Raw genomic sequence first — 22,889 nt, 5'->3', positions numbered from 1 at the left:
ATGCAGACCAGAGAAAGACTTTCGTCTTGTTTACATCAGGGTCCCCCATTTTCAATTCATCGTATATGTGCGTGTGCGTGTGCTCTAGGGCTGTCCCCGACTAAGGATTTGGATAGTCGACTATGATTGGCCAAAATTTGCCGTTAGTCGACTATCGGTCGACAAAAAAAAGTATAATATATATTTTTTATCATTCCATTTGGGCTGTGGGGGGTGCTTAATGTCTCAAGGAGTCGACTGAAGGCTTCTTGTCCTCTGCAAAAGCATGCAATTGGTCCACTGATGGATATATCTTGATATTTGTCTAGTCTAGTGTGTTCATTAGATGGGTGAAATCCTCTTTCAGTGCCTCTGTGCCTGTTTTCGTAGGCAGTTAGCCTCTCATATGCGTGCCATTAGCGTTAGCCACGCTTCTAGGACTCTTTTCTTTTGGAAAGAATGATAAAAGAGAAAAAATAAATGTATAATAAAAAAAAATTAAAAATGTATTCGACTAAGAGGTTGGCAGTCGACTACGGCTCCTTTCGACCGATTAGTCGACTAATAGGGGTCAGCCCTAGTGTGCTCATGTTTCCCCATGTCTGCGCACGTGGGTACAGTTGTCCAGGGGCATGTCTTTCTCTTGTATTCGTCTTCTCACTTTCAGTTTATTGGTAGTTTCTATCCAATCATACTTGCGACGTCTATAAATCTTTTTAATTTCTTCTTTATGATTAATTTTATATCCATGTTTTGAGAGGCTTTTGCAGGATTGATGCAGGGTGTGTGTTGCACAGTTGCTTGGGGCCTGGATATAATTCAAACCCCAGTCTGATTTATTATGGTAAAAGGAGGCCTCAGGCTAGTAATTTTAATGAGGGTTCACCGTTCAATCGTTTTCCATCAAGTTTCCCTTACATCACATCAAACAAAGAAGAAAAGATATGGATCTCTCCCCCATATGAGTAAAAAATATATATATAAATGTTAAGATAGCATCTATTTAACACTTTGAGCGCCACTCACGGCTAATCTCGGGTTTACGATAGTGACGTTGAAAGCCACGTCGCGGCTTTTCTCGTAATTTTTTTATCTAATTTTTTTTAGCGATCTGAAATCATATTGCATCACCCGAGCCTACCGTTGGAAATCCAGGGGTCGCCGGCGATCAGATGTGAAAAAAGCGCCCCCTATCGTCTCCCAGATGGTAAATCACCCTTTTGGAATGGACTCAATGAAAATGGATGAAAAAAAAATAAAAATCCAATCCACATTTTCCAGTCCACTGATGCAGCCGTAGTTACCAGGGCTGAAACTAAATAACCTCCTCCCTTCAGGCAAGACAACTAAAACTAAATAACCTGCTCCCCTCAGGCAAGACAACTAAAACGAAAATAACCTCCTCCCTTCAACCGTGAGCCCTTATTGGATTATTTATGTTGACGAAACTGACGAGTTATATTCATTAAACAGTTTTGATTTAATAAAAAAAATTAAATACTAATTTAATCAGATGAATCACTTTATTCAAATTGAGGATTTAGTTTGAGGATATAAAAAAAATTATATATTTTTTGTAATTTTAAAAACTCGAAAAACCCTGACGAAGTTCGAAGTCCAAAATCAGGCTTCGGGGACAGCTCTACAGCTCAACCGACACCGTCTGTAGCAGCGTTGTAGGACTCGAGTGCTGGACTGATTTTCAGGACTCGTTACTCGACTTGCACTTGAGCACTGATGACTCGGACTTGGACTTGAGCATTGACTGCATTCGGACTCAGAAGCTGCAGACTCGGACTCTGACTTGTTAATTGATAAACAGTTATTTATTTAAATATAATAATATAAAAAAAAAATGTATAGGCCCCTAAATATTTAGCATAAGATATTGATGGCTAGTGCATTTGTTTGGCTATTGTGTCACAAAGTAAATAAACTCCCTTTGAAATGGTGACCGCTGTGTCATTTATGTTTAATGTAGACCTTTTTTTTTTTTTTTTATATATTTGTATGTCAGAATCAGAAAGGTCTTTATTGCCAAGTATACTTTTCACATACAAGGAATTTGCTTTGGACGTTACTGGTCTGACATTAGCGGACAGACATTAACAGAATGTCAGCTCTTTAACTGCCAGAGTGGAGTGTTTCTTAGTATTTTTTATCACATCTATTTTATTATCTATTCTATTTTATTCTATTATTATTATAATTTTTTTGCACAATCAAGGTGGGCATGGCCACCTTCATTTCACTACATGTCTTGTCTCGTGTATGTACTGTATGTGACAAATACATCTCTTGAATCCTGAATCTTGACTCAGCCTTGATGACTTGGACTCGGACTAGGGTAATGGGGACTTGACTCTGACTCGACTCGGGCTCTTCTTTGGTGACTCAGACTTGGACTCGAGACAACACTGGTCTGTAGTGAGAACTCTTGTTCCACAGTGTCATCTCTCTGTACGCGGGCAGACCGCTGCAGCTAGGACATTGTGTGTGGGTGTGGGCTCCCGTCCAATTCCTGGAAGCTCTCCAGCCGCTGTGGAGAGGGATGTGGTAGAATATAAAGTAGAGACGCCCCCCCCCCCCCCCCCCCCCCCCCCCCCCCCGGACTAAAGGCGCTTTTCAGGACTTGTCGACTGTTCAGCGAGTTGATTTTAATCAACAAAGCTGTGGAATTGCGGTCCCCTCCACATGCGACGGGTGACCCCTCTGGATCTAGCGCTTACCGGAGATATGCTTATCATTTTTCAGGAAATGGCATTAACCTTTATTTAACCAGGTTAGACCCATTTGAGATTGAAATCTCTTTTCCAAGAGCGACCTGGCCAAGGATGGCAGCAGTGCAGCGGTTACCATACAGCAAACGTGAATCATAAAGAAATATATATACAGAGATATTTATAGACGTCGCAAGTATGCGGTTTTTGTCCAACAATGATTGGATAGAAACTACAGTAAACTGATAGTGGGAAGATAAATACAAGAGAAAGACATCCTGGACAACTGTAGCCACGTGCGCAAACATGGGGAAACATGAGCACACACACACACACACACATACATATTTGGAATGGTTCTGTATGTCTCATTCAAACAGAAAGACTATCTAGCTTATCCTCAGATAAGAGGAATGACACCCCCCCCCTTTCCCTCCAGGTGGAGAGATTATACAAATACCAGTGTTTCCAGACCGACCCCATAACCTGATTTCTTAATTGTCGTCACTATTGTTTGTGTGCACGCGCACACACACAACAGACAGACAGACAGACAGACAGACAGACAGACAGACACACACACATCATTTAAATTTTTTTCATTTAGTCATTTAGCTGACGCTTTTATCCAAAGCGACTTACAAGTTCTGTACGACAAGCCATCAGGAAGGGCACAACTCTATCAGCTGAGCAACAATGTTCATCAAAGTGTTGAGTGCTACAGTGTAGGTTAGTTTATTAGGACAAGTGCATGACAGTACGGTTAGTTAGGGTTAGATATATATATATATATATTTTTTTTTTCAGATAATGGTTGAAGAAGTGCGTCTTTAGTCGACGGCACACACACACACACATACACACATTAAAAACAGATCAGCTCAAAAGTGCTTTACAGTAAACGTGCAGGGAAGCCATGTGATCCTATTTCAATTAAAACAATTACAAACATCAATAGAGGCTGTTTTTACAGCTTTCACTGTGCCTCTAAATCCATTAGGAGTGACTGGATCCTGGAGTTTAAATTAATTAAGAGTGACTAGATCCTGGAGTTTAAGTTCATTAAGAGTGACTAGATCCTGGAGTTTAAGTTCATTAAGAGTGACTAGATCCTGGAGTTTAAATTAATTAAGAGTGACTAGATCCTGGAGTTCAAGTTCATTAAGAGTGACTAGATCCTGGAGTTTAAGTTAATTAAGAGTGACTAGATCCTGGAGTTTAAATTAATTAAGAGTGACTAGATCCTGGAGTTTAAGTTCATTAAGAGTGACTAGATCCTGGAGTTGTTAATTAAGAGTGACTAGATCCTGGAGTTTAAATTCATTAAGAGTGACTAGATCCTGGAGTTTAAGTTCATAAAGAGTGACTAGATCCTGGAGTTTAAGATCATTAAGAGTGACTAGATCCTGGAGTTTAAGTTCATTAAGAGTGACTAGATCCTGGAGTTTAAGATCATTAAGAGTGACTAGATCCTGGAGTTTAAGTTCATTAAGAGTGACTAGATCCTGGAGTTTAAGTTCATTAAGAGTGACTAGATCCTGGAGTTTAAGTTCATTAAGAGTGACTAGATCATGGAGTTTAAGTTCATTAAGAGTGACTAGATCCTGGAGTTTAAGTTCATTAAGAGTGACTAGATCATGGAGTTTAAGTTCATTAAGAGTGACTAGATCCTGGAGTTTAAGGTCATTAAGAGTGACTAGATCCTGGAGTTTAAATTAATTAAGAGTGACTAGATCCTGGAGTTTAAGTTCATTAAGAGTGACTAGATCCTGGAGTTTAAGTTAATTAAGAGTGACTAGATCCTGGAGTTTAAATTCATTAAGAGTGACTAGATCCTGGAGTTTAAGTTCATAAAAAGTGACTAGATCCTGGAGTTTAAGTTCATTAAGAGTGACTAGATCCTGGAGTTTAAGATCATTAAGAGTGACTAGATCCTGGAGTTTAAGTTCATTAAGAGTGACTAGATCCTGGAGTTTAAGTTCATTAAGAGTGACTAGATCCTGGAGTTTAAGTTCATTAAGAGTGACTAGATCCTGGAGTTTAAGTTCATTAAGAGTGACTAGATTCTGGAGTTTAAGTTCATTAAGAGTGACTAGATCCTGGAGTTTAAGTTCATTAAGAGTGACTAGATCCTGGAGTTTAAGTTCATTAATTAAGCATTACATCACGCGCAGGAGTGGTTTGTGAACAATAAACCATGCCTAGGGGTGGTTGTTAGGCCCGAGGCGCAGCCGAGGGTCGTTAGACCCCCCTAGGCATGGTTTATTGTTCACAAATCACGACTGCAAGTGGTGTAAAGCTTTTATACAACTGCCACATTAATCCAACCTTATTTCTATACAATAAACACACATTAATCGAAGATTTATTGAAAAAACCATCCGCCAGAAAAAGTAGTTCCCACAACTACAAAAAAGACAATTTGCCTCCATGTGGAAGCAGCTTGAAGTGCATCCAACCAAACTAACACATCCAACTGTGTATTATTGGAATGATTGAGAGAAGTTGCCTCATGTGGAAGCAGCTTGAAGTGCATCCAACCAACTAACACATCCAACTGTGTATTATTGGAATGATTGATTGAACATTTTATTACCAGATGCAGAATGGGTACAATACAGTACGGCTCAATACACACAATTGTTAAGGGAATGCAGACCTACTTTCCATAGAACTTCATTCTTAGATGCTTCTATAGAAGGTAGGTAAAACAAATTAAAACGTTTTCTTTGCCCTATAGGAAAAAAACGTTTTCTTCACCCTATTTTTTTATTTATTTTTTTAAACCTACTGTAGAGGGCCTAAACTTAACCAGTTGGAAACCAAGCGTACAGTAATAAAATTAGCAATCAATCAATCAATCAACTCAATAGGCCATGCTCACTTAGAATAGCGCAGCACCCAGCTCTCTCTCTCAGTCTGACTATCCCCCGCGTTGCAGGCAGAGTGTGTGTGTGTGTGCGTGTGTGTGGGTGTGTGTGTGTGTGTGTGGGGGGGGGGGGGGGTGGCGGTGGGTGGAGACTAGAGCGAGCGCTGACAGTCGAAAGGAAAATAAATTGGAAAAAAAAATTGAAAATGAATCAATCAATCAATCCGCGATTTTTCTTTTGTTACAGAATGATTCAAGACCCATCAATTACATCATCCAACATTGTTTAAACGACTAAGACATTCACTGTGACAGAATCGCTTGATATTTAGTCGTTTAGTCGCTATCAACATATCCATTTGTAAAGATTATTGTCCACCTTCTTGTGATCCGGCGGAGTGATGTGATGTGGTTCGGTTGTGGGCGGGTCCTGGGCCAGCAGCGTGGAATTGTTGCCAATAAAGACGTGTAAAATGACTGTTTCAGCCAATCAGAACCGAGAAATTTGCATGCCGTTGTATAAGAGTGACTAGATCCTGGAGTTTAAGTTCATTAATTAAGCATTACATCACGCGCAGGAGTGGTTTGTGAACAATAAACCATGCCTAGGGGTGGTCGTTAGGCCCGAGGCGCAGCCGAGGGTTGTTAGACCCCCCTAGGCATGGTTTATTGTTCACAAATCACGACTGCAAGTGGTGTAAAGCTTTTATACAACTGCCAGATTCATCCAACCTTATTTCTATACAATAAACACACATTAATCGAAGATTTATTGAAAAAACCATCCGCCAGAAAAAGTAGTTCCCACAACTACAAAAAAGACAAGTTGCCTCCATGTGGAAGCAGCTTGAAGTGCATCCAACCAAACTAACACATCCAACTGTGTATTATTGGAATGATTGAGAGAAGTTGCCTCATGTGGAAGCAGCTTGAAGTGCATCCAACCAACTAACACATCCAACTGTGTATTATTGGAATGATTGATTGAAAATTGTATTACCAGATGCAGAATGGGTACAATACAGTACGGCTCAATACACACAATTGTTAAGGGAATGCAGACCTACTTTCCATAGAACTTCATTCTTAGATGCTTCTATATAAAGTAGGTAAAACAAATAAATTAAAACGTTTTCTTTGCCCTATAGGGAAAAAAACGTTTTCTTCGCCCTATTTTTTTATTTATTTCTTTTAGCCTAAACTTAACCAGTTGGAAACCAGGGGTACAGTAATAAAATTAGCAATCAACCAATCAATCAATTCAATAGACCATGCTCACTTAAAACAGCGCTGCTTCTCTCTCAGTCTGACTCCCCCGCTGTTGCAGACAGGAGTGTGTGTGTGTGTGTGTGTGTGTGTGTGTGTGTGTGTGTGTGTGTGTGTGTGTGTGTGTTTGTGGGTACGCCAGCGTCGGACAGTGTGAGAGTGAACGCTGCAGTCAGTGGGAAGGAAGTAGAAATTTAAATCAATCAATTAATCAATCAATCAATCCGCGATTTTTCTTTTGTTCTAGATTGACTCAAGACCCATCAATTACATCATCCAACATTGTTTAAAGGACTAACACATTCCCCTTGACAGAATCGCTTCATATTTAGTCGTTATGGCGCTATCAACATTCTGGCGCTATCAACATTCTTCCGGAGTGAGCCGGCGGAGTGATTATGTGATTCGGTTGTGGGCGGGTCCTGAGCCCAGGACCGTGGATAGTTGCCAATAAAGACGTGTAAATGGACTGTTTCAGCCAATCAGAATCGAGAAATTTGCATGCCGTTGTATAAGAGTGACTAGATCATGGAGTTTAAGTTTATTAAGAGTGACTAGATCCTGGAGTTTAAGTTCATTAAGAGTGACTAGATCATGGAGTTTAAGTTCATTAAGAGTGACTAGATCCTGGAGTTTAAGTTCATTAAGAGTGACTAGATCCTGGAGTTTAAGTTTATTAAGAGTGACTAGATCCTGGAGTTTAAGTTCATTAAGAGTGACTAGATCCTGGAGTTTAAGTTCATTAAGAGTGACTAGATCCTGGAGTTTAAGTTCATTAAGAGTGACTAGATCCTGGAGTTTAAGTTAATTAAGAGTGACTAGATCCTGGAGTTTAAGTTCATTAAGTTTGACTAGATCCTGGAGTTTAAGTTCATTAAGAGTGACTAGATCCTGGAGTTTAAGGTCATTAAGAGTGACTAGATCCTGGAGTTTAAGTTCATTAAGAGTGACTAGATCCTGGAGTTTAAGTTCATTAAGAGTGACTAGATCCTGGAGTTTAAGTTCATTAAGAGTGACTAGATCCTGGAGTTTAAGTTCATTAAGAGTGACTAGATCCTGGAGTTTAAGTTCATTAAGAGTGACTAGATCCTGGAGTTTAAGTTCATTAAGAGTGACTAGATCCTGGAGTTTAAGTTCATTAAGAGTGACTAGGAAAAACCTGATGGATCCATGAGGCTAGGATAAGCCTTGTGGACCCAACTTTTTAGATGAAGGAACGGGTACATACGCACACAATACATGACCACTGATGGATCCGTAGGGCTTGGAAAAGTCTTATGGACCCAACTCTTTAGATGAGGGAACGGGTACATACGCACACAATACGCGGCCACTGATGGATCCATGGGACTTGGATAAGTCCTGTGGACCCAACTCTGACCACTGACCACATGAGGGAACGGGTACATACGCACACAATACACGGCCACTGATGGATCCATGGGGCTTGGATAAGTCCTGTGGACCCAACTCTGACCACTAATAAAAACGTAACTACACTAGCGTTATAAGAGCTAACATTGCTACCTACCGTACAAGTGCATTGGTTTAGTGCATTTCCTACTTCCGGTTGCTACTGAGCGGACATGTTTGTGCGGACCTGTTCTCCCAAACTGGTAAGCAAATGACTGTTTTCATGTTTTCATTTTTACGTTATTTTCATTTTTACGTTGTTATTATTATTATTGTTGTTGTTGTTGTTGTTGTTGTTGTTGTTATTATTATTTTTTAAACATTGATCTTAACTGATCACTGTGACTTTATTGCTTTTATCGTTATATATGCCTATGTTTGTGTACAGCACTTTGAGCTACATGACATGTATGAAAGGTGCTTTATAAATACTTACTTACTTACTTACTTACTTACTTACTTACTAGATCCTGGAGTTTAAGTTTATTAAGAGTGACTAGATCCTGGAGTTTAAGTTCATTAAGAGTGACTAGATCCTGGAGTTTAAGTTCATTAAGAGTGACTAGATCCTGGAGTTTAAGTTCATTAAGAGTGACTAGATCCTGGAGTTTTAAGTTAATTAAGAGTGACTAGATCCTGGAGTTTAAGTTCATTAACACTTTGACTGCCGGGACACGTCTTTTCACGTCTTTGCTGGCCATGCTAAAGTTGCCGGGGGACGCTGTACAGCGTCCTTATATCAATATTTCAAAAATCTGCGATCGGATTCATATTCCCCCTCCGCTGGCCTGAGATCCACCAGCAGGACCCACTGAGCTCTCTGGCGGTTCAGGAGCGCCATCTGGTGGCCGATCGGCGCAACCGCTTAACAGGAAGCGCAGTAGAGGTTTTGCTGGTCGGCCCTATTACTTCCGGGCACTCGGTATAGGTTCCGGCACTCTAGCTCGTCACACTACATAGCGATCGATTGCCAATAACTCGATAAACAACATGATTTGGACGTATATACCATTATACAAGCTGGAGATGGACCGGGTAATAATATATCCCATAATGATAAAATTTCTACTCGACGATGATCGCCCAACGGCGCGCGGAGACTGGGGTGAGTTTCAGCGTGTAACGTTACCATCTTCGATACTAACTGCTTTTATCAACATTTGACCCACATTAGATGATTGGTATAACGCTGCCCACGGAATTATAAACGCCCCCTCGCCCATCCGGTCAACATCAGATGACGTGTAGTAACTTCTAGAAGTACGTCTAGTTGGAATTTTTTATATCGCGCTGATTGCCATCAAACTGTATTTCATCATCAATATAATGCATTTGGGGCTATATATCACGTTCTGGAGAAAGCTGCAGAAAGAGATGAAAACATACTTATACATTAGACCATACTTTACTATGAATATGTGAATGAAAAAGTTTAACGTTGCTACACAATGAACAATACATATAGGACTTTGAATGGGCCCTAATAATGGCAATGTAGCAATAGAATTTAAAAAGTTATAGCCCTGCAAAGAAGGGGACTTTCTCCATAGACAAATAGCGCTGGCAATCTATGGTATATCATTAATTTAACCCAAGGCAACCAAAGTGTTAAGAGTGACTAGATCCTGGAGTTTAAGTTCATTAAGAGTGACTAGATCCAGGGCCCTCATGCATCAACGTGTTCTACGCACAGATCTGTGCGTAACCCGTGCGTACGATCATTTCTAAGCAAAGAGTGGGATTCATCAATTTGAACTTGAACTTGACTTCGTGCGTACATCTACGCACAGGTCAGACCTGGCGTACCTAGCTCCCAGTGGTAGAATATATTATTACAACAAGGAAATGAGCTTCTGTGCATAATAACACTGGATGTTCTGTATGAACCGTAGTTCATTATAGTTCATTGTAAGATAGCAACAGTAGTGTAATTATGGTCAAAACCCTATAAATAGCATTTGGAATAATAGATCTTTCTCTCAGAATGAATGCAGCATGGTTTATATAGCGTTATCGGAATATACGGGGTGTAGGCTACTGACTGACTGCGCTCCGCGTAGCTTGATTGATTGATTGAAAAGTTTATTAACAGATTGCAGAATGGGTACAGTACAGTACAGCTCAGTACATACAATTGTTAATTGGGGATGCAGACCAACTTTCGTCCTGTTTACATCAGGGTCCCCCATTTTCAATTCATCATAAATCATAAAGCTCAACTCGTTATTATTTTGCGCACAGACCGCCGAAACACGGGAAAGTTTTGATTATATTTAAAAGGCTTTACGTTAAACGAAACAAGTGGAATTTCGAAGCTGTAAGCAGAATAAGTCATATGAATATAGTGTTCTTCCCCCTTTTTACTGTACAAGAAAGAATAGAAAACGCATTGCAATGACACCATGCAGATAGTGGACAGACTATATGATGGGATTCAAGTTCGCGTTTTTGTTGTTCATAGGCATGCTGTCAGAGTATGATATCTTAATCAAACATTCTAGAACATTTGTCGTCACAGATCATGTCCTAATGGAACATAGGCTATGGCATGGATCGTGATATTGTGTGGACTGTTATTATTACTGTACGGCGGTACCACCCATTGTGACAGCAGCCTTGAGTCCCGCACACAAACATGATGGAATTCAAGTTCATGTATTGAAAGGCAGGCTACATCATACATGCAGTGAGATTCATTGTTCTTGTATATGCTCTCGTATTATATTGTTTATATAGGCTACCCAATACTGACATCAAAATAGATTGTAGTATGCCTCTAGAAATCATATGCAGCAGGTAGAAAATTGACGGGAGATCCATCGCGATTTGGAATAGAATTGAGGAGAACTTTAATCCGTGGGTATTAATCAAACAACACGGGAAAAGGCAGTCATATTCCAGCGCGGTCTTTATTAGCCGACAACAAAATAGATGCCTCTAAAAATCATATAGCCAATCGAACACAACTAATAAAGGCATTCATATTACAGCACGGTTATAATGACACACAACCAACGCCAAACAGTGGTCAACGAACGGTCTTTATTAGTATTTTGAGCTGTCCAGGCAGAATTGCAGCAATGGTCTTAGGGAGCCGTTGATATCTGACATCACCGTTTACAAGTCCGCCTTTTATTTATCCCATAAATCATAATACGCGATAGTGTCTTCTTGGTTCGACAGCAGTGAATTCTCCGTGGAGTTTCTCGGAGTCCCGCTCGGGTCGGTCCATTATTTCACATCCCATGGGGGGTGTTTCCTCATTTTCATGACCATATATGGATAATCATGCACGAGCATTGACGGTAGAACAAAGTGGTATTCATCAACACGGCAGGGCATAGAGCCTGCGTACGCACGTGTGATGAATGCCGACTTCCCTGTGCGTACACTAGTTCTACATTCCGTGCTTACGTGTGGAAGTAGGTCAAGTTCTACGTCCACGTTGATGCATGAGGGCCCTGGAGTTTAAGGTCATTAAGAGTGACTAGATCCTGGAGTTTAAGGTCATTAAGAGTGACTAGATCCTGGAGTTTAAGTTCATTAAGAGTGACTAGATCCTGGAGTTTAAGTTCATTAAGTTTGACTAGATCCTGGAGTTTAAGTTCATTAAGAGTGACTAGATCCTGGAGTTTAAGTTCATTAAGAGTGACTAGATCCTGGAAATAACTCGACTCTGCACGGAAGAAAAGCATAAACAAATGACTAAACAAAGATCAAACCAACTGATTAAGGGAGTTAGAGGGGACGTCCCTAAAGCCTAAATCTGGAGAATTTGCCTTCCTATGACCTGACATTGACCTGTGCGTGTGTGCGTGTGCGTGTTTTAATATGTATTCATATGTATATGTATTCATATGTATATGTTTTCATATGTATTCATATGTATATATTTTAATGTGTATTCATTCATATGTACATCATGTATTCATACGTATATTAATATGCCTTAACCTGACAAACTGCAGAGCTGTTGATCTACGGTCGGCCGGTTCATGTCACCCTCATCGCCAGGCGCTCCAGCAGATTCGCAGGGACCCGCTTCCTCAAGAGAGGAGCCAACTGCGAGGTACACTGTCACCGTGGCAACGGGGGATAGTAGATAACAATGGCAGGGGAGCGAGGTGCCAGAATCGCATGGTGTTAGAGGAAGGATGTTAATTTGACCTGCTGTGCATCCGTCAGTGTCTTGTGCACGTTGTTTGTGTGTGTGTGTGTGTGTTGTTTCTTTAATGCTGGATTCATAGAAAGACCTTGTTTGACCTCGGATTCTATTATTTCTACAATACCGAGATAAATTGGATTTGTATTTTGATAATATCCATAACCTAGTTTACTCGGATGTGCAGGTTTTTGTCTGCACATCCCAGACATTTATTTGATCCAAAAATGTATAAAAGGTCATAAACACAGCAACAAATGCATGCTAAAAGTGCAGACAACGATAAAGTAAAAGAAAGTCTAACTTATTTCCATTGTGAAAATTCTATGATGATTGGTTAGTACATTTTAGTTCGACATGACACCTGTCGAACTTAGAGTGCTACAGTCTTGAGTGCAATATAGGGGATCCATACAGCAATATATCGCAATATTTTGCATGCTGATATTATAACGATACAGTGATGCATCGTATACTGCATTTTTTTTAAATGTGTATATATATATATATATAACAATAATAATAATTATTTGTATTACTTATTGCTCGACAATCTTACTAAAAATAATTGTACTGCAATAAGAATGATTGGAATGAGGTGGACAGACGGAAAGCTTTATCTTATTACATAAAACAGATGATTTTATTGCAGATTAAGTTTTCCATGGGGGACATTATTTGCAGTTTAAGAACAGTAATACATCGCACTATATCACAATATAGTGACTCTAGTATGGTGATAATAATATATGTTTACGTTTATTAGGATCCCCATTAGTTATCACCAACGACATGTCCTCACAGATATACACATACAAATATGAAACATTCAGTATAAATCAGTCATACCTCACATACACATAATCAATACAAAAGAAGGTCATAGGTGAATCCATTTCACCATACCTTTAAAAACAAAAACAAAGTACACAGAAGAAGTTTGGATAACATGGCTGCAGCAGCTACACTCATGCATGACATAATTGATTTCCTTCCGGATTATGGCTCCTTTAAGTTTATTTTTTGAAACTGTCCTTCGTATGATATGTAATGGGATCCTATATATATATATATATATATATACGGTATATAATATATCATGGGGCCTCTGGTGATTCACACCCCTATTACTCACGCAACCCGGTGGCATATAGTCCCTGCACTGCATGTACACAGCGCTTCTGTGTACAGATGATACCTGGTATTTAAGATAAGATATTCCTTTATTGATCCCCTTGTGGGGGGGGGGGGGGGGGGGGGATCATAGCAGCATGGGAGAGGGGAGGTCAGGGTAATGGTAGAAAAACATAAATATAGGCAATACAATCTTAACTGAATTTAAAGATATGAGAAAAAAATAAACCGTAAACAATATAATTAACTGTATATAAGAATATGAGAAAAATAAACGGAACAAAGGTGCAGATGAGGGTCTGTATGCCCTATCGGTTATATTATATGTTACAAATTAATTAATATAGGCAATAAAGAATTTGAATCTGAATATATACTATGAGTAAACGGTATACATGAGGTGCAGTATACACAAGGTACCCTAGCCGGCGTGATATACGACATATGTTGTAGTCCGTGCAGGTTTTGTAGGTTAAGAGTCCTTTTACTGCCACATGACAGAAGGTTAACCCTTTACTATCACACAACCGACGGCGATGTTCCATCATTAGCATCATTAGCATCATTAGCTCCGCGGTGATGATGTTCACACACCGGAAATAATTGGTTCGGAACGACGTGAAAAGTTGGTGCTCAGCTGGAACCGAAAAATTGTTGGTTTTTCCTTGCGAACCGTGACATCATCAGTGGGCAACGTGTCATATTCTAGGCTGTGAAGACGAGCGTAAATGGCGAACAGCAGAGGTTCGGCAGGAAGCGATTTGCAACTGATCTCAAAATGAAATTAGATTCAATTGTATTGTTATTATTATACAGCACAAGTACAATACACCATCCAACCTGAGTGGATAAATAAATGCTCCAGAAATAAATATGCATGGATAAAGGCTTAGTGAGGCAGCCTGAGCGAGCGCACACACACAAACATACACACACACACACACACACACACACACACACACACACACACACACACACACACACACACACACACACACACACACACGTACTCTATACGTGCGACATATTAGCATGACATCTCATTTATTAATGTCAATACTGAACAACTACGCAATTGGCTCTTGACTAGTGTAAACTATGGATTAGTCGTCACAGTCAACGTCGGACCCTTTAGCTCAACTGGTTAGTGCGGCTGCCTGTGGATCCTATGGTCACAGGTTCAAATCTCTCGGTTACACAAGTCTTTTTTTTATTTCATTCATTTATGCATTTATTTATTCATGGAGCATTTATTTATCCACTCTGGTTGGATGGTATATTGTACTTGTGCTGTATAATGACAATACATTTGAATCTAATCTCATTTTGAGATCGCTACCTGTTGAGTGGATCAGCATGGTTGCAGATGCAATGCCGAACCTTTGAAGCTGTTTTGCACACGGCACATTTAGCCACTGTCGTGTTCATATGGTTGTGTTTACTTCCGCCTGAGTAACACCCCCCCCCCCGTTGAGGACGGTGGAACGTTGGTTCTGCTTAAATAGGTGTAAACGTGGGCTGGTTCGCCAGAAAGCACCAAGGTTCAGAGGCTCCAGAACGGAGCTGGAGCTTGAACCGGAGCCCTGCAGGTGTGAAAGCGCCCTAGAGGGTGTGGGAGGAGTTCTCCAGGATAGCTGCCAGCTTCTGTCTTCTAAACAGATATCAGTATCTTTGAAAAACATGTTTTCATGTTCAAGATTGACCGGGTGAACCATAGACCTATATAAAGGCTAGATGACTCACCCGCGCTGCTGGCCAATGGAGACCGACGTTGCCACATGGTGGCCATCTTACCACAGGCAGCACGCCCACTCATAACATGAATGTCTATATGGTGCATGTACTATTGAAATAACCATAGCTTGCTCCATTTTCAACCGGTTCTCAAACAGTTTGGTTTGTTATAAACGTCAGGGATGTAGTTATCATACTGCATACAATACATTTCATTGTATACTTGTATGCCGTGACAAATAAAACTCTTGACTTGACTTGACTAATGGACTTTCATATATGAAAATTATTTCAACATGTCCAAGCATCCTGAATCATAGCCACGTTAATAATGTTTGTAATAAATCAAACCATTTGTAAATCGGTTGAAAATTTTGCAAGCTATGGTTATTTCAATAGTACATGCACCACCATAGACATTCATGTTATGAGTGGGCATGCTGCCTGTGGCAAGATGGCCACCGGTGAACTACGCTGGAGACTCCACCTTGCACCATCTAGTTCTATGGGGTTCTATATATATCTATGGGGTGAACTGTCTTTTTCGCGTGTTTCCAGCTTTGCTTCAGCAGTGACTCCCAAATTCACTCATAGAAGCACAAAAAAGAAACCTTCATCTCCCTACTGTACCTCAAGTTTATAATTTATTTTATTTATTTATTTTTTATATTTGTGCCAATAAACAAAACAAAACTAAGCGATAAACGTGATGTTCTTTGACAAATTGTTTTCCCCCCTGCGGTTCCATCCCGTTTTCTCTCGCCTCTCTCAGGGCGACGTAGCCAACGAGGTGGAGACGGAGCAGATCATCCACGACGCCTCCGTCATGTCCTTCTCAGCGGGGAGTTACTCGTCCTACGTCCAGGTGCGGGGTTCCGTCCCCCTGTACTGGTCCCAGGACATCTCCACCATGATGCCCAAACCCCCCATACGATGTAAGTGTCAATAGTTTATCAAACCCCCCATACGATGTAAGTGTCAATAGTTTATCAAACCCCCCATACGATGTAAGTGTCATAGTTTATCAAACCCCCCATACAATGACGACGATAGTGTGATGTGAGATAGTAACCATTGTTGATATATAAAAACATGGAATTACAGCCTTGGACAGTTGAGACTGGCAATAAAGGTACACAAGGGGGAATCTCAGCCAATCCAGGGTCCAGTACACAAAGAACACCTACTCGCCTTCACCTCTCCTCTCACTACCTCTCACCGTCACAACTCCGAATACTACAATCTCTCTCTCTCTCTCAATAAACAACAATTCCAACCTCACCTCCGCTCAACTTACTCCTAACTAACCTAGTGGCTGGGCGGCTAGGTGGTGTAGTGGGCAAGGCACTCGCCACCAATGTGGAGACGCTGGGTTCGCGTGTTCGAATCCAGCTCTCCACATTGTTTTCAGTTTAGCTGGTCGTCCTTACTAATACAATTGGCAGTATTAGAGGGTGGGAAACTGATGGATGGGGATCGGGCGTTGTGGACAGCGACTCCTACAGGTCGGTTGGTGCGCCTGCGCAGTAGAATCAGGAAGTGTCGGGGGCAGCGTGAGCCTCCCACGGCCCACGCATTACTCCTCGCCACTGAGAGATCGAGCTGCGCAGGTGAAAAGATGCGACTGCTGTTACCTCAAGTACCGGAGGGGACTTGTGCTATGTATGACTTAGTCCACATTGCAGCCGGCTTGTGGGAGGCAAGAAACAGCGTTCGTGACAGTCTCTGGAGCGCAACAGTAAGAAGCATTTTGTATAAAAGTATTCTGTACTTCTGTATGACAACTATTAAAGAAACTTGAAACTTGAAACTTGAAACTTGACAGGGGAGGGTTGAATTGGATGATACGAAATTGGGATGGGAGAAAATATAGAAAATGGGAGAAAAAGTGGATAAAAAAAAAAACGAACCTAGTGGCTTTGTAGTGTGTGGGTCTGGGCGTGTGCACGTGAGATGTGGGTGGACTAATGATGTGCAGGTCTGTTCTATCAGTACTAATCAGCTACCTAATTGTCTCTACTCCTTCCGTGGCAAAAGTATCTCTCATCCTTCACATAGCCATGAGAGGGGGGGGGGGTGAGATCTGCCACAATATTTACTGTCACTACAGCTCAGAAACACTTACTGTCACTACAGCTCAGAAACACTCAATATATTTACTGTTCACTACAGCTCAGAAACACTCAATATATTTACTGTTCACTACAGCTCAGAAACGCTCAATATATTTACTGTTCACTACAGCTCAGAAACGCTCAATATATTTACTGTTCACTACAGCTCAGAAACGCTCAATATATTCACAGCTCAGAGGCAGTTGTCCATGAAATGAGGCGACACCAAGCGACCATGTAACAGAGAGCGGGAACATGCAGAACTGACCCTCCAGTCACAACTGCTGCTTTCCTCGGACAAAGGTTGTGATTGGAGGATCAACAAAAGAGGTAATTAAATGCATTCAAGTGCCAAATCATCCTCATCATCCTCATCATCTCCACCCTGACCATATTCAGAGCATTCAGGAGCAAAATGGTCGTTTATGGTCAATTATGAATCCAGTGGGATAAAGACCCTGAGAGTTTGTGCGTGCGTGTGTCTATGTGCGCTTGTGCGTACCTGCATGTGTGTGGTGTGCGGCGTGTGTGTGTGTGTATATGCTTTGTGTGGACTGTACTGAATTCAGCTATTCTCTCCTCCATTTGCCCTTCAGTTCATCCCAGGATGACATTTACACAGAGTGCGTCTCTCAGACCCCTGGGAGTGTGTGGATCAACTTGGACCCCAGGAAGAGTAGTCTCACTTAGTAGACTAATGGGGATCTACAATAAAACAATAAACTTAACTCCTTCTCCTCTCCCCCCATTGGCCTTCATTCAAGCCCCATATGACAATGAATGCATCCATCATTTATAGATGTAATATAATGTAGTGTGTGTGTGTACAGATAGAGGTGAGCAGCCTCTACCTTTGGTAGCTCTACGTATCTTCAGCTCAGTGGCAGAGTTCCATAAAACTGCTGTGATGTCAGGTGGGTCCACAATGCAACGCAGTCGGCTGTAACGTGGATGCCTTCTAGCCCTTACCCTCCTGTCCTGGTAACACACGCCCTAGCTAGCTGCGCCGAGGTTAGCTAGCTGCGCCGAGGTTAGCTAGCTGCGCTGACGTTAGCTAGCTGCGCCGCCTTTAGCTAGCTGCGCCGACCTTAGCTAGCTGCGCCGGCTTTAGCTAGCTGTGCCGACTTTAGCTAGCTGTGCCGACTTTAGCTAGCTGCGCCGACGTTAGCTAGCTGCACCGACTTTAGCTAGCTGCGCTGACATTAGCTAGCTGCACTGACGTTAGCTAGCAGCGCTAATGTTTGGTTAATGTTGCGGTACTGATGTTAAGTATTGCCAAAAACTGGAGGGTCTTTGCATTGTGGACCCACCTGACTTTACGGCGGTTATATGGAACTCTGTTCCTGAAAACCACTTCCTCTCTCTTCTCCGATTTTTAGATGCGAAGACCCAGAATGTCATTCACTCACTCATGGTCAGCCGCTCTGCCCCTAATGGTGGTTCATAGGCAGTGCTCTTTGTGTAAGATTTGCATCTACGGCACCACACTGTGTGTCCGTGTTTTAATTTCACTATCACTGATAATGTCGATGATTGTCACCAAGACATGTTACTTTCACCTCAGGAACCTTTTCGCGCATTAGACCACTACTGTCCCCCTCAGACATTGAAAAGCTATTATCAATTACTAACGTCCTCGTATGAAACCCTCCAACTAGACTCTGTCTGGAGGAGGGATATACCAGACCTGGAAAGTGACTTTGATTGGCAAGGAGCATGGGCAAATGTCCGTCTTACATCAAGGAACCCGGACCATCAACAAATCAATCTTAACTATATTCACAGGACATACTTGACTCCTATAAGACTGAACAGAATGGGTCTTAAACAAGACTCAAAATGCTCCCAATGTACAAATGGAGACGAAGGGACATTTATGCACATGTATTGGGACTGCCCACCAGTTAAGGCATTCTGGAAAGATGTGACCCATCAATTATCAAAACTCGTATCTTGGAATATACCAGTACACCCCGCTGTATTACTATTGAATGATGTTTTTGAGTTTGCAGTAAATCCACAGCTAAAGAGATTGGTTTTATCGGGTATCACAGTAGCTAAAAAACTGATCGCATCACGCTGGTTTCAACCGGAAAAAATGTGCCGGAAGGTTTGGTTTCTTACATATCTCGATGTGATTTATCAAGAAATATCTACAGCAAGAATTCTGGGTCTCAACGAATCCAAAATGTCAATGTGGTTAGAAGTGGTGGAGAGAATAAAAGCTAGCTTATAAAGGTAGTGTCTGATTAGGAGTGAGGGATAATGGAGGTACTATCCAAGGAGGGGTCCGGGAGGGGGGGGTTTGAGCTGGAGCATATGTGTGTAGGGTTTTAGATAATAGGTATTAGGGGTATATCCTGTATAAGGCATTGGTATAATTGGTAATTTCGTTGGATATACACTATACGGTAAAATATTATTATAGACTTTTTTTTGTTTTCTGTTTCTGTACTTGCATGTCATTTTAGCCACCTTAATTGTTAGTTTCATTATGCATTGTGTGTTGAGTACTGACTTTTAATAATTTTTGTTTTGCAATAATAAAAAAAAAAAAAAAAAGACATTGAAAAGCTGGTTCATGCCCTCATTTTCTCCCGTCTAGATTACTGCAATGCATTGCTCATTGGCTCAACATCTAAATCCCTCCATAAACTTCAACTAGTTCAGAACACCTCAGCCCGCATCATCACCCGCTGCCCCAAGTTCACCCACATCACACCTGTCCTCTCCTCACTTCACTGGCTCCCTGTTAAGTATAGGATTGACTTTAAGATCTGTCTCCTCACTTACAAAGCCCTCCACTCAGGGCGGCTACGTGGCGTAGTGGGCAAGGCGCTCGCCACGAAATTCTGGAGACGCTGGGCTCGTCAGTTCGAGCCCAGCGCTCCACATTTGCTTTCAGTTTAGCTGGTCGTCCGTACTAATACACATTGGCCGTATTAGGGGGTGGGAAACTGATGGGTGGGGATCGGGCGTTGTGGACAGCGACTCCTACAGGTCGGTTGGTGCGCCTGCGCAGTAGAATCAGGAAGTGTCTGGGGCAGTGTGAGCCTCCCACGCGTTACTCCTCGCCACTGAGAGATCGAGCTGCGCAGGTGAAAAGATGCGACTGCTGTTACCTCAAGTACCGGAGGGGACTTGTGCTATGTATGACTTAGTCCACATTGCAGCCGGCTTGTGGGAGGCAAGAAACAGCGTCCGTTACAGGGGAGGGTTGAATTGGATGATACGAAATTGGAATGGGAGAAAATATAGAAAAAATGGGAGAAAAAGTGGATCAAAAAAAAACAAAGCCCTCCACTCTGTAGCGCCTGCTTACATCTACAACCTCCTTCAACACTACACTCTCTCCGCTCATCCAACTTAGCCCTTCTGAGCACATCACACTGACGAAACAAAAAACAAAAAAAAATCCACAGAAAACAAATCATTCTCCTCCTCTGCTCCCCCACTCAGGAATCAACTCCCCATCACACATCAAAGAAGCCCCATCCATAGAAACATTTAAGTCCCACCTCAAAACCCACCTGTTCAACCTTGCATACCCTCACTCCTGACCCTCCAATCCCTGCATCACTTACATTTACACATCTGAACACACCTATATATAATTTTTTTATTATTTATTTAAATGTTTTCCCTGTTTCATCTCCCTTTCTCTGTAGTATTGTATCCCCACCATGTTGTCATTGTGAAAGTCCATGTACTGTGTTTGTCCATGTACTGTAATGCAATGTCTGTAAAGTGCTTTGAGATACCATATGTAAGGCGCTATATAAAATAAATGTATTATTATTATTATCGTTTTGCACACTCTCTTCCAACATGGAGGAAAGACGGGCATTCCAAACATTCTGTACAAGGCCTCTATTGACTACTGTATAGGTAATTGTGTCCAAATCGGTGTACAGCCTATTGCCACTCTTCTTCTGGAAGGGGTGATGTGTTCATCGACATCCTGTACCCGGCGTGTCCTTCACTCAAACCCAATGCCCGATCTTACGAAACTAGAACGGCTACATTCGTGTCGGATCCAATCACAGAGCTGTCTTTGTTGACTGAGCAATGAGGTCCCTTTTTTTTATCCACTTTTTCTCCCATTTTCTACATTTTTCTCCCATCCCAATTTCGTATCATCCAATTCAACCCCCCCCTGTCACGGACGCTGTTTCTTGCCTCCCACAAGCCGGCTGCAATGTGGACTAAGTCATACATAGCACAAGTCCCCTCCGGTACTTGAGGTAACAGCAGTCGCATCTTTTCACCTGCGCAGCTCGATCTCTCAGTGGCGAGGAGTAACGCGTGGGAGGCTCACACTGCCCCCGACACTTCCTGATTCTACTGTGCAGGCGCACCAACCGACCTGTAGGAGTCGCTGTCCACAACGCCCGATCCCCACCCATCAGTTTCCCACCCCCTAATACGGCCAATGTGTATTAGTACGGACGACCAGCTAAACTGAAAGCAAATGTGGAGCGCTGGGCTCGAACAGGCGAGCCCAGCGTCTCCAGCATTTTGTGGCGAGCGCCTTGCCCAATACGCCACGTAGCCGCCACATAACTAGGTTATATCTATATGACTGAGGCGCAGCCTTGGCCCAGTGCCAGGGCAAGCGTTGTAAATCACATCACACCATATAACGTATAGAGTCGACGGTGCCTCGGTTTGACTCCTCCATTAGCTACACAAGTATGCTACTGTATGCCTTAACTCTTTGACTGCCACGCTGTTTTTCCATCTTTACTCCCTGGAGCCAGCTTTTTTGACCATTTTCACGATGTTTGCAGACCCATCGTATATTCTATATTATAGCTATGGAGACAATAGTAGGCCTATGGCTCATTTGACAGGCACTATTTATAATCCCAACATGGAAAACACTTTTATTTCTACATGCCTTCGTTCGTGCGCTATCCCATGCTAAAAATCGTCCCGTTTCAAAATAAGCCAGTCCCGTTTTCTGTAACGCGAGTTATGACGTGTTTTCCGACCCTCGGATAATTACAAAGGCATGTTTTATGTTTTATTTTTATTTTATTTTTATTTTTTTTTATCTTTCCCCCCCTCCTTTTTCCTCAGATTTTCTCCCATCCCAATGTTAGTCGTTATGCCAATTCCCAATCCCCTTCCTGGTCGCTGCGCACTTACCCCCCACAGTCGGTCTGGGAGAGTGGAGGCTATCACGTGCTTCCTCCGACACACGTCTAGCCAATCAACCGCTTCTTTTCACCTGGCAGCGCGGACTCTCACTGAGAGGGTGTAACGTGTGGAAGGATCACACTAGCCCCCTTAGATCCTATCCGCGCTTAGCAGGCGCCCCGACCGGACTGTAGGAGTCGCTGTTTACAACGACCCGGACCCACCCCGCCAGCTTTCCCACCCTCTAATACAGCCAATTGTATTAGTGTGAACGGCCAGCCAAGCTGGTGACAACGCCGGAGCTGTGAGCTGGATTCGAACAGGCGAATCCAGCGTCTCCGGCGTTTGGTGACGAA

General features: G+C 42.1%; 1 protein-coding gene across 1 annotated transcript in view; it reads left to right on the top strand.

Moving 5' to 3' along the window:
* The window catches only part of fig4a (FIG4 phosphoinositide 5-phosphatase a), a 490,173-nt gene that overhangs the window by 57,764 nt on the left and 409,520 nt on the right, over positions 1–22,889 (top strand). Inside the window, exons 8-9 of the mRNA XM_084313832.1 lie at positions 12,216–12,316; positions 16,050–16,212. Of these exons, the coding sequence (XP_084169958.1) occupies positions 12,216–12,316; positions 16,050–16,212 (264 nt within the window). The remainder of the gene's footprint in view (positions 1–12,215; positions 12,317–16,049; positions 16,213–22,889) is intronic.

The sequence above is a fragment of the Notolepis coatsorum genome, assembly GCF_963971535.1.
Source record: "Notolepis coatsorum genome assembly, chromosome: 5".
Lineage (NCBI taxonomy): Eukaryota > Metazoa > Chordata > Actinopteri > Aulopiformes > Paralepididae > Notolepis > Notolepis coatsorum.
This window is presented reverse-complemented; position numbering and strand designations above follow the sequence as displayed.